This window comes from Mus caroli, chromosome 2 (assembly GCF_900094665.2).
Source record: "Mus caroli chromosome 2, CAROLI_EIJ_v1.1, whole genome shotgun sequence".
Taxonomy (NCBI): domain Eukaryota; kingdom Metazoa; phylum Chordata; class Mammalia; order Rodentia; family Muridae; genus Mus; species Mus caroli.
Window position 1 is genome coordinate 110,111,335 of NC_034571.1, and position 14,634 is coordinate 110,125,968.

At 43.2% G+C, this 14,634-nt stretch overlaps 1 protein-coding gene across 1 annotated transcript in view; it reads right to left on the reverse strand.

Moving 5' to 3' along the window:
• Nucleotides 1–3,802: 3,802 nt before the first annotated feature.
• Nucleotides 3,803–14,634, reverse strand: part of Rasgrp1 (RAS guanyl releasing protein 1) — a 63,816-nt gene continuing 52,984 nt past the window's right edge. Inside the window, exons 10-17 of the mRNA XM_021184485.2 lie at nucleotides 14,005–14,085; nucleotides 13,011–13,115; nucleotides 12,261–12,370; nucleotides 11,494–11,638; nucleotides 10,544–10,580; nucleotides 9,803–9,955; nucleotides 8,584–8,963; nucleotides 3,803–6,499 (exon numbers count right to left, since the gene is read on the reverse strand). Coding sequence (XP_021040144.2) covers nucleotides 6,365–6,499; nucleotides 8,584–8,963; nucleotides 9,803–9,955; nucleotides 10,544–10,580; nucleotides 11,494–11,638; nucleotides 12,261–12,370; nucleotides 13,011–13,115; nucleotides 14,005–14,085 — 1,146 coding nt within the window. The 3' untranslated portion in view covers nucleotides 3,803–6,364. The remainder of the gene's footprint in view (nucleotides 6,500–8,583; nucleotides 8,964–9,802; nucleotides 9,956–10,543; nucleotides 10,581–11,493; nucleotides 11,639–12,260; nucleotides 12,371–13,010; nucleotides 13,116–14,004; nucleotides 14,086–14,634) is intronic.

The following is a 14,634-nucleotide window of genomic DNA, read 5'->3' on the forward strand; positions in this document are numbered from 1 at the left end:
CTTACACTATGTATGTATGTATGTATGTATGTATGTATGTATGTATGTATGTATGAAATTATCAATAGAAGAAAAAAAAATGAGATAAGAATAAAGGAACAAAAGGGACATACCAGTTTTACCTGAAGCTATGAAAAATAGCCTGCTCCTACAAAGTACCCAGGCTTTAGATACCAAGCTCTGAAAGGCAGGCTGTGCTGCAGAACCAAAGCTGCCACTTCAAGCTTCCGCATGTCAGAGGTTGGGTTAAAGCATCCTTTGGAAAAAACAACTTAGGAATGCCATAAGTGATTTGGCAATTGGATGGAGTTGTCAAAGGCATGGCCATCAGGAGTTGTAAATTCAGATTACAGCAGCACTAGGCCGCAGGTACTTGAGTGGAAATGACCCTAACTCTCAAAGACTTGTCTTCAGTTGAGAAATAAGAAAGGAGACACCCTTCGTGAAATGATTCTTAAATATACAGGTAAGTCTAGGCACTACTTGCTGAACACTGAGTTTAGACTACTAACTGGTATTTTGTTCAGGACCTCCAAAGAAAGGCTGTAATACCAGTGAAGAAATGGACTTGCCAATGAGAGTGAGGGCAAGCAGGCAGAGAGCAAGAGCTTCCCTCTTCAGGTCCTTTGTATAGGCTGCTGCCAGAAACTGTGGCCCAGATTTCAGGTGAACCTTCCCACCTTAAACGATCCAGATTTAGGGTGATCTTCCCACATCAAATATCTAATCTAGAAAAATCCCTCTCAGGTATGCCCAGCATCTTGGGCTCTAGTTGATTCAAGATATGGACAACCAAGGATAGATACCACAGCTGGTATATTAGTTACTAAATGCCTGGCAAGAGGAAACTTCCAGAAGTAATGGTTTAGTTTGGCTCATGGTTCAGGTTTGTAGTCCTGTCACGGCAGGGTAAACATGGCAGATAGTATTATCTATCCTGAGTCTTGTCAGGATACTGAGCTGCATCCTTGCTCAGAGAGAGGACTTTCTCTTCCCTCCCCTTTTATTAGTATCGAATCTCCAGCTCAGAGGATGGTGCTGTCCACTTGTAAGGCTTTTTCTCCTCAGTTAAACCTGACTGGAAACACTTATATACACACACAGACGTATGTCTCCTAGGGGTTCTAAGTCCAGTATGGCCAACAGTGAAAATGTTCCACCGGAGCTGTTCATCCTGTAAACTCTCTCAGTGTGGACTCCAGGTCAGCATGTCTGAACAACAACCAACGTGTTATCCGTGGAAAACTGGCTTGTGATAATTGACAGGTGTGTACTGTATTGTATAGTAAGCTGTAGTAAAACTTAAAATAATCTTAAAAGTGTAAAAATAAGTACTATGTGTGCTGCAATCAAAGCTAAGCCTTTGAAGAATGTGGGATAGAAAATCTGTGTGTTGTTCTCACTTGTAAATTTAGAAATTTTGTGTTTATATTTAATTTTTTTCATTTGTCATAATTGAAACAAAAAGCTTTCCATAATGAAGGAAGCATATGTATCAGTAGCTGTGTAGTCTAAAAAGTAAAATGTTATAAAATATACTTATATATGAGTAAAATATTGTGGGGTAGGCTGTAGAGGAAACTTTAATCCAACAACATGGCTGCTCTGGCAAGGGATCATGTCCAGAGAATTTCTAGGTCTCTGTGATCTGGCTGAAATGCAGACAAGCCACACACATTTAATCCCTCTGGTTGAGTTACAGACACACCCTTAGTAGAAACCTTTAATCCCAAACTATGAAAGTAAGGTTAGTTTGTAGAAGGAAGCAACCATGTTTGAAAATAATGTCTAATTGAGGGGCAAAGGGATGAATCAGAAATTTGAAAGAATTAGTCAGGATAGGATATGCCAAATTTGCACAGGACTTGAGAGGGAGAGGGAGAGAGAGAGACAGAGAGACAGAGAGAGAGCGTGAGCTCAAGCAGTTTATTTTACCAGGACATTTTATAGAGACAAGTTGCAGAATGAGCCAGAGAATGAGAAAAAGAGATTGTCAGAGTTAGTTTGAGGCCAAGCACAGCAATTCAGTTGGAAGCCAAGAGAAGCCAGTTTAAATCAGTCAGCTTGGAGGATTAGATTGTAGGGAGGCTAGAAGCTTCCAGGCTTAGGCCTAGGGATAGTTAGAACAGAGGAAAAAATGCTCTGGGCTCTGCCCAAGCTAAGCATTTGTACAGCTCGGGTATAGCTCTCATCCCTTTATCTTCAGAAATAAAAGTTACATTTATATAGTAGGCAAAAAAAGTTTGTTGAAAAATTTTGCATTTCTTCCATTTTATAAGCATTACTTGCTAACAGTAAGGGACAATTTACAGCTACTTTTTACTTTTATTTATGACAGGCTCTTGCCGTGCAGTCTAGGGTGTTCTTAAAACTTGGCTCTCAAACTTGGCATCGTCCTGGCTCAGCCTCCTGAATGCTGAGGATTATTGGCTTGTAGCACCATATCTGCTCTGCTCTTTTAACTGTTCAGCCCTAAAGATTTATGTAAATATGGCAGTGACATTAGTTTATTTCTGTTGAGCTTTGTGTGTGTTTGTTTGTTTGTTTTGTCCCTTTTATGAGTGCTGTTGGGGTTGTCCCCAGCAACTACTGGAAAGTCTTTCCCCAGTTGAGCACTTCTGGAATTACAGTGGAGTGGAGCCAGTTCTGTATACCCAGCCTGTGAACTTCATTGCAGCAAGAAGCTTTGCTCAAAATGTGTTTGCACACTGCTTGCTATGTGATGCCTGGTCTGGCAGTAGGGTGACTTAGGGCTTTTATGGTTCATCACACAAGAACATTATAAATGGATTAGGTAGGGCACTCGTGATGGATGGCACTTCACGGTTCCCTGAAGCCTGATACCCTTTTGCATGTTGATTCCATTTTCAATTTCATGGGTTTTTTTTCCTCCTATTTTTTTTTATACTTACTGTCTTCCCCCTTTTCTATGTCTTTATCCACCTATGAGCACCTGTGGACATAATCTGACTAGAAATTTCCAAAGTAAAGTAGCAACTGAGTTTTTCCTCTGGGCTGAGCGAGCTCAGTACCACCCAACCACAGGAACTGACATCAGAGGGAAGTAGGTATTTATCATTTACCAGTACTTGTGGCAAACGGTGAGGCTTTATAGCCAGAAAACATCGTGAGTGATATCTGGTTTATCTACTCTGTAACGAAGACAGAGCGTGTGGTGAGATCTGTGAGCTGGGAATGAGGGTGGGCAAGAAGCACTTTCACCTTCTGTTCAGGGTCAGCTTGTCAGAATGACTTCATTATTTATTTCACATGAAATAACATTAATTATGGAGATACACCCCATCCCCCAAATGTACCACAATGTGCAATGTGTGAGTGGCTAGCATCCTCTGGATGGGTCCCATCATCAAAATCTGGATGGGGGAGAACAAATGGTGCCTCTGATCACTCCAAAGAGTGACCGCAGATGAATTGCTGAGTGGATCGGGACACGAGACTGAACCGTCTTTAATTTACTTTGTCTTCTTTCCTTACTGGTTTTCTTAGCTAGAACTGTGGCATTAAGATAAGAGCCACAGGAGACGATAGCTTTGGCCCCTTTAATTGGTGTTGAGCCTTTGACAGACTTGATGTTAAGAGAGGTCATTATAAGGTGGACATATCTGCATTGTTACTTTCTCATCCTGTAAAAAAGGAAGAACATTTTAACCCAAATAATCTAGGGGTTCCCCCCCCCAGAAAACCCTTTTTAATAGAATGGAGGAGTATTTTTGGTTTGAATTCCAGTAAAAATTTCAACAAAATGCCTACATATGTATAAAGTGAAGAAGCACACGACTTCGAAGTTATAGGGATCCAATGTTTTTATGATATAAATATGAGACACAGAAAACATAAAATAGGTATAAAATATCTTACAGTTTGTACAGTTCTTTCGAAGCTTTTACAGTATACATCTTTAGACAATTTCACAAGTGGTCAGTAAATTTGTGAGTCACTCCACAGAGAAGAAGAGCAGAGACATTGCTGTTCACAGACAGGATCAGTCCTTGCTTTGGCAGACACCCATCTGCCCAGACATTTCAAGTCAACCTGGTAAACAAAACCTTGTGTGACAAGCCTAACTTTGTTCCAGATTGTATCAGGAGATCCCACCTGCTCCTACCATTCTGCAGGAACAGTACCAACTCAGACTCCACACGTCCTTTGTCTTGGCTGGAATGTAAGAATTTGTGAGGAAAACTACTGTCCCCCACTGTCTTTCCTGTCCTTTCTGCTGTCTGTAAGGTCATCTAGCTGTGATAAATGACTGAGGCCCTCTGAATTCCTATATTACAGACTATTTACACAAAATCTCACTGGGAGATCTTTATTGGGGATGAGAAATAAGAAAAAGGCATTGTCTAAAAAAATCAAGCTCTACACTTATACTAGTGCATAACAGAGTGAAAATACAAATTTTGAGGTCTTCCATTAGTCATATCACTCCATAAAATTTTCCACATAATATATACACCTGCCAGAGGTGTATGTACCAGGTGGTATGCTTTGCACATTTCTGAGTTGGGATGTAGAAGAAGGATAACTTTGTGTGTAAAGTAGTTCATTAAAGTTTAGAGAGACACCACAAGCCAGCTCTTTGTCACTGAAATGCTCCAAAGAGGTGTGCAAACAGGCAGTGGTCTTTCATCAAAGGAATATCTTAAACGACTTGAGTCCTTTAGGGGGCAGCACCATGTACAGTTCATATTCCTCTGTAGACCTGATGCTCTTGGTTGTAGGGTTGAAACTTTTAAACACTTTTTCCTTTGATTTTTTCCAGACAGGGTTTCTCAGTGTATCCCTTGCTGTCCTGGAACTCATTCTGTAGACCAGGCTGGCCTCAAACTCAAAGAGATCAGCCTGCCTCTACCCACCGAGTGCTGGGATTAAAGGCATGTGCCCCCATTGCCCATCTAGGTTTGGAACTTATGTAGTTTGATGATACTCTTAAATTGCTTGTCTTGCATATTAAATTACAAGTTAGTGTGGTGCCAGACCTTCCTAGCATGGAAACAGTCTCCCCTAAAGGACACAATCAGATGAGATGTTTTTGAAAGCTAAAAGGAAGCTGACAAGAGAGTTTGTGAATTGCTTCACAGGCAACAAGACAAACCCACTGATTTTAACCTTCACAAAAGAATACTGGGACACTGTTATTCACGGTTTTGTTAAGCAGAACAATTTACATTGTTAGCAGTTTGCCTTATAATGAGCAGAACTATACTTGCAAATTTGTGTAAGTGACTAAAAGGTGTTTGATTCACCTCTGCATTTTCTAAGGGAGAAGGTCCAAGCTCCATGCATTTCTGATACTATATATATATACATTCTACACACATGTAAATACTGCCAGCTATGAAAGCCGTCACGCCCACTAGCTTATTTGTAGATAATAAAAGTGAAGACAACTTAAGCACAAATTCAGTTCAAAAGAGAACCTTATGATAGATTACTTGAGAGAGAGAGAGAGAGAGAGAGAGAGAGAGAGAGAGAGAGAGACTAGAACATGAAGAATTAAACACTGTTCACAGACCATTTCTTTTAAAAAGTCACAGATTCTTATTTCTACCCACTATAGAAAGACTATCTGGATAAACGTGTTATTGTGGTTTGACTTAGCTATTTAGCTGTGTGTGTGCCATGGTAATTGCTGTTTGTGGGTAGTGAGCGAGTTTTATTTTGTATTTCATAATGACTAAGACCTAGAGCTATAAGTTGGCCTGCAATTAGACAATGTCAAATTCAATTAAGAAGCTCTGGATTTAAAACCAGGCTACATCGCTAGGAGTTCTCTTCTAGGTAGATGTGCTGATGTGCCTGTAAGCAAGGGAGGAAGGAGGGGAAAGTGAAGGACAGTAGGGAGAGAGGCTCTTGATGAGGTCTGAGGTAGTGAACACAGTAGGGATCAGTTTCACAAACAATGCAGGCATGTCAACGTCACCACTTTTAGGGTATTGTTTCCGTTATGAGCGGGGTTTGGGTAGAACAAAGTAGTCAGTTTGTGGAAGGCAGCAAATTGATTCACCAGGGACTCTATCTAGTATGAATCAGTAAAGCAGGCTGCCTGGGACACCCTCAGGAAACTGTAGACTTATTTTAGCACATGTTTGGTATTGGTTTCAGTAAAGAAAGAAGGTTAGAATAGGAATGCTCAAGGCTTTGCAAACTTGAGCTTTTCTTCCCTTTGATTCAACTGACTCAAAACCAACGACTCACATTAAAAACCGTCTAGGTAAAAACCAAGGATGCCAGCTCTACCCTTTTAAAGTCAGTCAATCTAAAGGTGCTGAACGTCTGCAATGAGTTTTGAAGTGAGATCCCAGTATACCCTTCTGCAGACTCTGTTCCTTGAAATTCTGGATTAAGCACTATCACCGTGGTCCATCTGGGCTAAGACATGATTGCTTTTCCCAAGCTGCAGGGATTCTATTTTTTTCTGTGCGTACTTCAGTTGGATCTTCAGAGCATCGTTATCTGCTTTCAGGGTATTTATTTCCTAAAAGGAAATGAGAATAAGGCATGGTAATAGAGCAGCAGTGAATAGGAAATTAGTGACAGTATCTAGAGCATTATATTTGATTGGCATCTCCTGTTCCCTGTGGTTAAGAATTATAAACTATTTTCAAAGTAGTTATTTAGCTGTGAGTATAAAATAACACATTAACTATCATGGGCATGCACAAATAGCAATTACTCTTTGTTATCAGATTTCAGATGTGAGTGGCTAGCAGGATAGAACAATCCATTCTTGGGCACTGGGTGGAGAAAGACACAACTTTTGGGTAGTGTGAGGCAGGCATGGTAACTTGACAGAAAGTTTGGTCTGGCCTGCTCTGCTTCAAAGCTCTGTGAAGTGAGCTGTTACAGTTGATGTAACCTAAGTTCATAGCCCCCTGTTACTGATAACTCATACTCCTTTTTGATGGAAGAGTTTTGCCTCACTCCCAAATTGGGATGTAGTGTTGTAATGGCAGTAAGTTAATTGTATAGTCAGTGGTTGCTTTCCAGGCTTCTGGTTTTGAGGAAAGTGTCTTTATTACAGACTGATTTACATGGGCATCATAGACTATGGGTGCATTGTCTCGTTAATTGGGCACTCTCTGAATTCTTACACAGAATCACTAGGGTACCCTTTGCCAGCTTATGTGAGCTTGAGCACTGGCTGTGAGCCTGATACTGCTATGTGACAACAGAATGGCTGTCTGAGAGGTGCTTACTCCTCACCCACAACCTGGAAATAGATGTTGGGCACACATTTTGTAGAAGTAGAAAATGCTGACAGAGTTTTAGAGCCTGGGTGTATCTGACCCAAAGTCTTAATTTCCTTTGTTACTTGGTTCCATGCTGATTTTGAATTACTACATAAAGGAAAACAACACACCAGCCATCCGTATAGCAGGCTATTTGAAATATGAATTTAACTGGACTTGTTCCTTGTGACCAGCACTGTCAAACTAAAGACCAGTCGAAGCAGTTCCCCAATGGAAAAGCGGGACACACAGTTGCTCCTCTAAAATGCCCATGGAGATTTCTGGCTCTCAGGTTTCTGTGGTGCAGGTGAAAGGAAAGAGAAGCAGCTAATAAACTGTCAGGGATCATGGCCTGGTGACCTGTCACCTGCTGCTCTTCATGGTGTTTTTTTCATAACTACATTGCTGCCTTTCATGGACATGTAAGAGTTGGAACCTCAGCCTGCATTTTTTTTCAGCCCTGCAATTTTACAGAGACCCAAACAGGTTGCAGTGTTTAACAAGTGGCTTAAGAAATGTCTGGGATTAGATCCCAGCACTCAGGAGGCAGAGGCAGGTGACTTCAAGGCCAGCTCGGTCTACAGAGCTAGTTTCCAGACAGCCAGGGTTACACAGAGAAACCCTGTCTCAAAAACTAAAACTATATGAACAAAGAACAAACAAAAGAAAGTCTTAGCACCCGAGACTAAAGTCCTCTCTCTCCTTTTATCATATTCTGTTTTTAAATTTCTTTTACTGTTCTGAAAGGTAACAACTGGCAGTTTCTCCTAAGGTGGCTACCTTCTGATTAATTTGTTTGCATTTTAAAGGTGATATGAATAAAAGACATTTTTTCATCCAGAAAAATCTGGGTTCCTCCTGATACCGTGTTCTTCAGTCACCAAATCAAGTCACAGACGTTCTCTAGCACATTGCTCTCTGACTCTCCTGGGGCCTGGCAGGGAGGGAACCTTGCTGGTAACTGATGCCCATCCTGGAGCCTGGGAGCAGCTTCACTGTGCAGTGTACAGATAAGTACACTAAACTAGGCAGATGGTGGCTTATTACGGACAGGCCTGCAAATGGGATACAAACCTTGATGTCTGAGGGGAAAGGTAGGAAGACATTCATTGATAAAATTAAATACTGTTAGAGCTAATGTCTCTTTCTTTCTCGCCAGTAAGATGACTTAGATGACCTATATTTGGCAACTTTCTTCCTTTTTATTGTCTGCTGACCTAACCTAGTAATCATCTTGATTTAAATCTTCACTCTTATGTGTTTCCCTATTGGGTTTTACTTCAGCAAGAGAACAAAGGAAAAAAAAAAAGAGGAGTGAGACTGGAGGCACCTGTTCCAGTTCTTGGTAGGTCCGGAGCCGGAGGTGAAGTTCTGGTTTTGGTTTTATAAGGGACTCTTTGTTCTCCCACTTGACGAATGCCCGCTTTCGGACCAGTGCTGGGCTGGGGCATGGAGATGCTGGACTGTGCACATAAAGAGCACCCTGCGCTGACTTCCTTGGAGAAGACAGCACAAAGTGACCAGGGGGTGTCTCGCCACCAACCCACGGGAACGATTCTGTTTGGGTGCTCTTGTGGGCAACAGTCCTCTTCAGCCGAACTGAAATTTTCTGGGAGGACACTCCCAGGAGCATGATGGTCCTATCCTTGCTCTCCTCACTGTGGTCCACGACCTCTCCGTTTTGGAAAATGAAAGATCCTTCTTCAGGTGCTGTGGAGAGATACATTTGTTAGTGCTCTTGGACAAAGAGGAACTCAAGAGTCTCAACATTTGTTTTAATGAGACCTTTGTCTCAGGAGTTCCACATTCCAAGTATCTTGTTTTCAGATACCCAGTGTCTGGCATGAGTTAAAAGTAGGGAGTTTGCATCAGGATCCATCCACACCAAGAAAAGAACATGTTTTCACTTTCACCCTTTTTTAAAAATTATTTTTAACATGTATGCATGTTTTGCCTGTGTTGTGTATATATGTATGCCACATGCCTGCAGTGCCGTTGGAAGTCAGAAGTGGATTTCAGATCCCTTGGAACTGGAGTTACTGGTGGGTACTGAGAACTGAATCCAGGCCCTCTCTTCAAGAACATCAACTGCTCTAAACCTCTGAGTCATCCCTCTAGCTCTCAAAGTACCTTTTTCTGTTTGCCCAAAAGTTACCTAGACAGTTATCATTCCTATAAATAAGTTTGAATCCCTGCTTTGATGTAGCAAGATTTCCTAAGCACTTTTAAAGATAGCAGGATAAATGTATAGATGGAATGTTCTGTAAATGCTTGAGAGCTTTAATTACTTAAGTGCTTGATCCAGGTATCATGGCAAAAAGTCAGTCTCTTCCCTTGGTGTAGGGGCCCAATAGCACCCGATGGCTTTCATGCCCAACTTCCACTCTGTTACAACACTCAGAGAGTTAAGATCCATGACAAGCCAACCGTGGCATAGCAATTGAGGTCAAGGTTAACTGGAAATGTCAACATGCAATGATCCTTCTCACCCTCTAAATTTGACCCTCCCCTGTACATCTTCACAGCAAACATTCCCAGTGCCTACTTACCATGGAGCAGATCTTTGGTTCCCAGTGGACAAAGGGTGGACATTGGTACCACAGAGCTGATGTTCTCTGTGGATATTGCTGGGCTCTTGATCCGTTTCTTGCACTCGAACACCACCAGGTCTTTGCACTGTTTGTGGCAGTTCATCCCGCAGTCTGCAGACAAGACACTGTACTCAGAAGTCTTTCACATCTCTAGCATCTCTCTCACAACCAAATTCCTGGAATGTTCTCTTGTCAGACCTGGCTGGTCTAGCCTCTGGAGCTAGGATGCCTGATGTTCTTAATGAATCTAGGAAAGATCATCTCATCATTCTAAATCCCCTCGGTAATTGTTATCAGAGTCTGGGAGAGAAGAGACGCTGACTTGGCAAATTAGATCCTGAGGTATCCGTTGGTAAAAGGAAGAACTGACCTGGGCCTTTAGTGACCTTACCCAGCAATTATTATCTTTCCTGGAGGATCTATCCTACAAGGAACACAGCCATCTGTATTTCCAGAGCAACTGAGGCAAAGAGAGGGTCTTGTAGAGGGAAAAGAGCTGCCTGGCTGGTCTTACAGGCATCCCTCTCTTTGCTGGCAACAACCCCTCTCAGGGGGTTCTTCAGAAACCAGTTTGGATGCAAGGCTCTGAACTCAGCTAGGAAAGCTCAGACTGAATGGACAACTATGTACAAGAAATGTCATCAATGCCAGCTCTCCAGATGAGGGAAAATGACCCTCGTCCCGGATGCTGAGACTTACCTTTACAGCGATAGCCTTGCTTGATCACGCCCCAGAGCTGCGAGGCAGAGAAGAGAATATGCCATATGTCAGTCACCTGTCTGGTGTGAGGCTGCACCTTGGCACTCACTCTTTGTCCTCATTCTACTGTCAATCACATAGGTAGACCCTGGTGGCTTCCTTATGTCCTGTTCCTGTGACAGGAAGCTGCAGATCAAAGACAGATGCTGCCTATGCAAGAGCTCCGTCCGACCCAGCTCAGGCCTGATGTGGATGAACCCAGACCAACAGGCTCCTTAGGACTGAGTATGCAGTCCAAGGCAGAAACTCCACTCTGGAGGACATTATTAGATGGGTCAGGATAGAAGACAAACAGCACTCAAGTAATCTTTGAGAAACAATTTTTAAGAAATTGATTTATTTTTGAATGACTTCCCTTGTGTGTATAATACGTTCTAGTCACATCCATCCCTCTGTCCTGTCCTCTTATCCTTCTCTCATTCTTTCCGGCCCCTCCTCTCAATATGTTCCCCTCCCACTATTGTATAGTTTTAGTTTATGTTCTGGGACATGTTGAATTTAACCAGGACATCCTTGTGGGCATAGGCATGGAAAGACCCACTGGGACATGGGTAACTTCATTTCTTTTGAAAGGGGAAGAAAGACATCTCAATTTCGTATTCTCTAACATTTGAAACAGCATGTAACACTTTTAAAAGGTCTATCCAAATTTCACATTTCTGTACCATTTGTCCCAGAATTTTAATGTATCAAGGAAGAAAAAAAAAAAAACCACCCAGGAAAAATTAGATACAGGCAGAGGTCAATGCTTTCTGAGTGTTCTCATATGCTCTGAGCTGGAATGACTGAGTATATGAAGATTTTGAGGCCATGACTGTTTTACTAGTTTAAACTGTCCTATCTCTTGAGCTCCAAGTTCAACTCTGACACACCCTAAGAATAACACTTACAAAGCCAGCACAGTTGTCACAGAAGGTGGGCTTCAGGTAAGTGGTCTCTTGAAAGTTGTGTGGAAAGCCCAGGCCCAGCTTGGAATAGATGGAGCTGGCCCTCATGAAGTAGGCCGTGATCTCGTCTCTGCTGATGAGGCCTTCCCTGTAGCAATGATAGGCAAGGAGGTCAGGAGAGGAAGAGTGGCCTCTCGCCTTCAAAACAAACCTTTCCTTTTGTCCTCCTTATGGCTGCTTTCTTGAGTTCTCCTCATAGTAAAGGCACAGGATAGCAACTAGTGAGAAAGAGAGGCAGCCTGACTGTTCTTCACGGCTGGAAAAGGGCCAAATGTGTGTGTGCTCGAGACTCAAAAGGGAAGCAATGTGAAATGCCTGTATAGAGAGGCAAAAGCCAGATGCTGTGGTCTCTGGCTTGATATAGGAAGGACACACGCAGAACCTACCAGCCATGTATTTGGTTTTCCAAAGAGAACTAGGATAAGGCTTTTATACCCACAAGACAAATGCAGCAAGTGTTGATACAACTATGAATTGTCTCCATAATCTGTAACACCAAAGAAAGAAGGAGGGCCAAATGCATCTTCCTTAGCTGGTGGCATGGAGAGACTCTTTACAGAAACTCCACGGCTTTCACCATCTGCTGCAGCTCAGACTATGGGAGAGAGGCCTTCACTTGGTGGCGGCTCGCTCTTTCCAGCATGGATGCACAGCCCATGCATCTGTGAGTTCTGTAGTGACCCCTCACAGTCTCACATGCTGTGCCTCACCTGTCTTTGTCCATCACACAGAAGGAAAATGGAAAGCTTGCAGCGATCTTCTCAAATTCCTCCTGAGAGATATATCCATCCTGGTCGAGATCATAGTTCTTAAAGACAGACTAGGGAAAAAAAAAAAAGAATTTCTTCTATTTACTGAAGAGAAGCCAGTCATCCCTCAATCAGGACACATCCCCGGCCTCTGCTGTCCCAGCCACTACAGGGCTATCCAGGTGGCTACTGCACACAGCTACTGCACTGTGTAGAGCATGGGTCAGTTCTCCCTCCACTCTGCCCTCCCTGCAGGGCCTGTCCCCTTCTCTAGGAAGCTCAGAGAGTAGCCTAATTGAATGTGCTCCCTTCCTTGAATCCTGTGCTCCTCATTGTTCTGCAAGGGTGACTCAAGTATAAAGACCGCCTCATGCAAATGGAACCCCCTCCTCATGAGTTAGCAGAGCCAAACAGTACCAGGTTTCCTATTCTCCTGGTTAGCATTATTGTATGTTGACATTTGCCCCATACCCACTGATAACTTTTAAACATACGTTCCCATGCAAGAGTGTTTAAGCAAGGCAATTCCATCCTACTGGAAAACCAGGGCTTTGCCGTTTCCTCTGAAATCTTCTACGTGTGTGGAGTGAAGCAGCTCTGTGTTCCTAGACCCTGCCTTCTCACCTTTGTGTCTCTGGCCCATTCTCTTCCCTACCACCTAATATTAAAGCAGTCCATATCAGGATTTTGCCTGTTGAAACAGGTACTTACATCCACCATCCTTTGGACGTGTTTGCTGATGGTCTTCGGGTCAGGTTTGGGAGACACTCCAGAGGCCCAGTCTACTACAACTGGTGGCTTCGAAGGTGTCAGTGGCTAAAATGGAATAGGAAAATCCTTGTGACTAATCCAGGGTAACAGGGCTCTTTCCTTTCCTGATACCTGACTGTGTGCTGTAGCAGCAGAAAAAGAACAGGTTCCTAAAGTGCTTCTTCATGACCCCCAGAGGCAGTCATCATGACCCAGTCTTAGGAGAGAGACCTGGGCACACTTTACCTGGAGGCAGACAACACTGTGCCCCACATCACTGCCTCCTCCCATTTTTCTTTTCATTAATTTATTTGTTCACTTTACATCCCAATCATAGTCCCCTCCATCTCACGCTCTTCTCCCATGCCCCCGCCCCATTCTCCTTGGGGAAGATGGACCCCTGTCCTGCCCTGTATCAATCAGCCCTGGCACATTGGGTTGCATCAGGACTAAGGGCATCCTTTCCCACTGAGGCCAGACAAGGCAGCCCAGCTAGCTAGGGAAAGGGACCCAAAGGCAGCAACAGAGTCTGAATAAGAGATAGTCCCGCTCCAGTTGTTAAAGGATCCATGTGAACACCAAGCTGCACATCTGCCACATCTGTGCAGGGGGCCTAGGTCTGGTCTATGCATGCTCTTTGGTTGGTGTTTCTCTGTGGGCCCCCCATGGGTCCAGCCTCCTCTCGTTTATAAGTCCCTGGTAGATTGTACCATTCTGACCCTCTTTAGGTATTCCATCATTTACTTTCCACACAGCAGTCCCTCCCTCTAAACCATAAGTTGTTTATGGATAAGAACGGTATGTCACATGTACGTTGAGCAGCTTTCTCTGTGATTTGCATAAAGCTAAGCACACACCAGAAACAATGTACTGGCAGTGGAAGGCCAGTGGAGAAGGCACCCGATGAGCCTTTAGAACCCTGCCACACTCAAGAGTCTTAGGATGAGAAACTCACCGGAGCTCTGTGGTTCCTCGGCTCCCGGGCGTAGGAAAGCTCATAAATTTCATCTTCTGTGTAGTATAGATCCAGGGATAACTGCAGGTTGAAGCAGAACACTGTCAATTGCTGGGACACTGCCTTTCCCACAACTGAGGTTTCTGTCTTGGTTCAATTTTCCAGTGGTTCATCTTCTTGCTGCTTGGCATTTTGTTTGTTTGTTTTTAGTTTGATCCATTTTATTTTATGCACGAGTGTTTTATCTGCATGTGTGTATGTGTACCATGTGCCTGCTTTGTCTCTGCAGAGCTCAGAAGAGGACATTAGAGTCCCTGGAACAGGAGTCACTGATCTTTGTGAACCACCATGTGGATGCAGGGAATTGAACCATGGGCTTCTGTAAGAGCAATGGGTGTCCTTAACCAGTGAGCCATCTCTTCAGACCCAGCAGTTTGTTTTTAAAACCCACTAAGATATCATAGCAGGTAAAGTCACTTGCTGTGACCTGAGATAAATTCCTGGAACCCACATAAAGCTGGAAGAAGAGAAATGACTCCATAAGGTAGTTTTCTAACATCCATAGTTGTTGCACCATGGTCTACATACATACATTCTCTCTCTCTCTCTCTCTCTCTCTCTCTCTGTCTC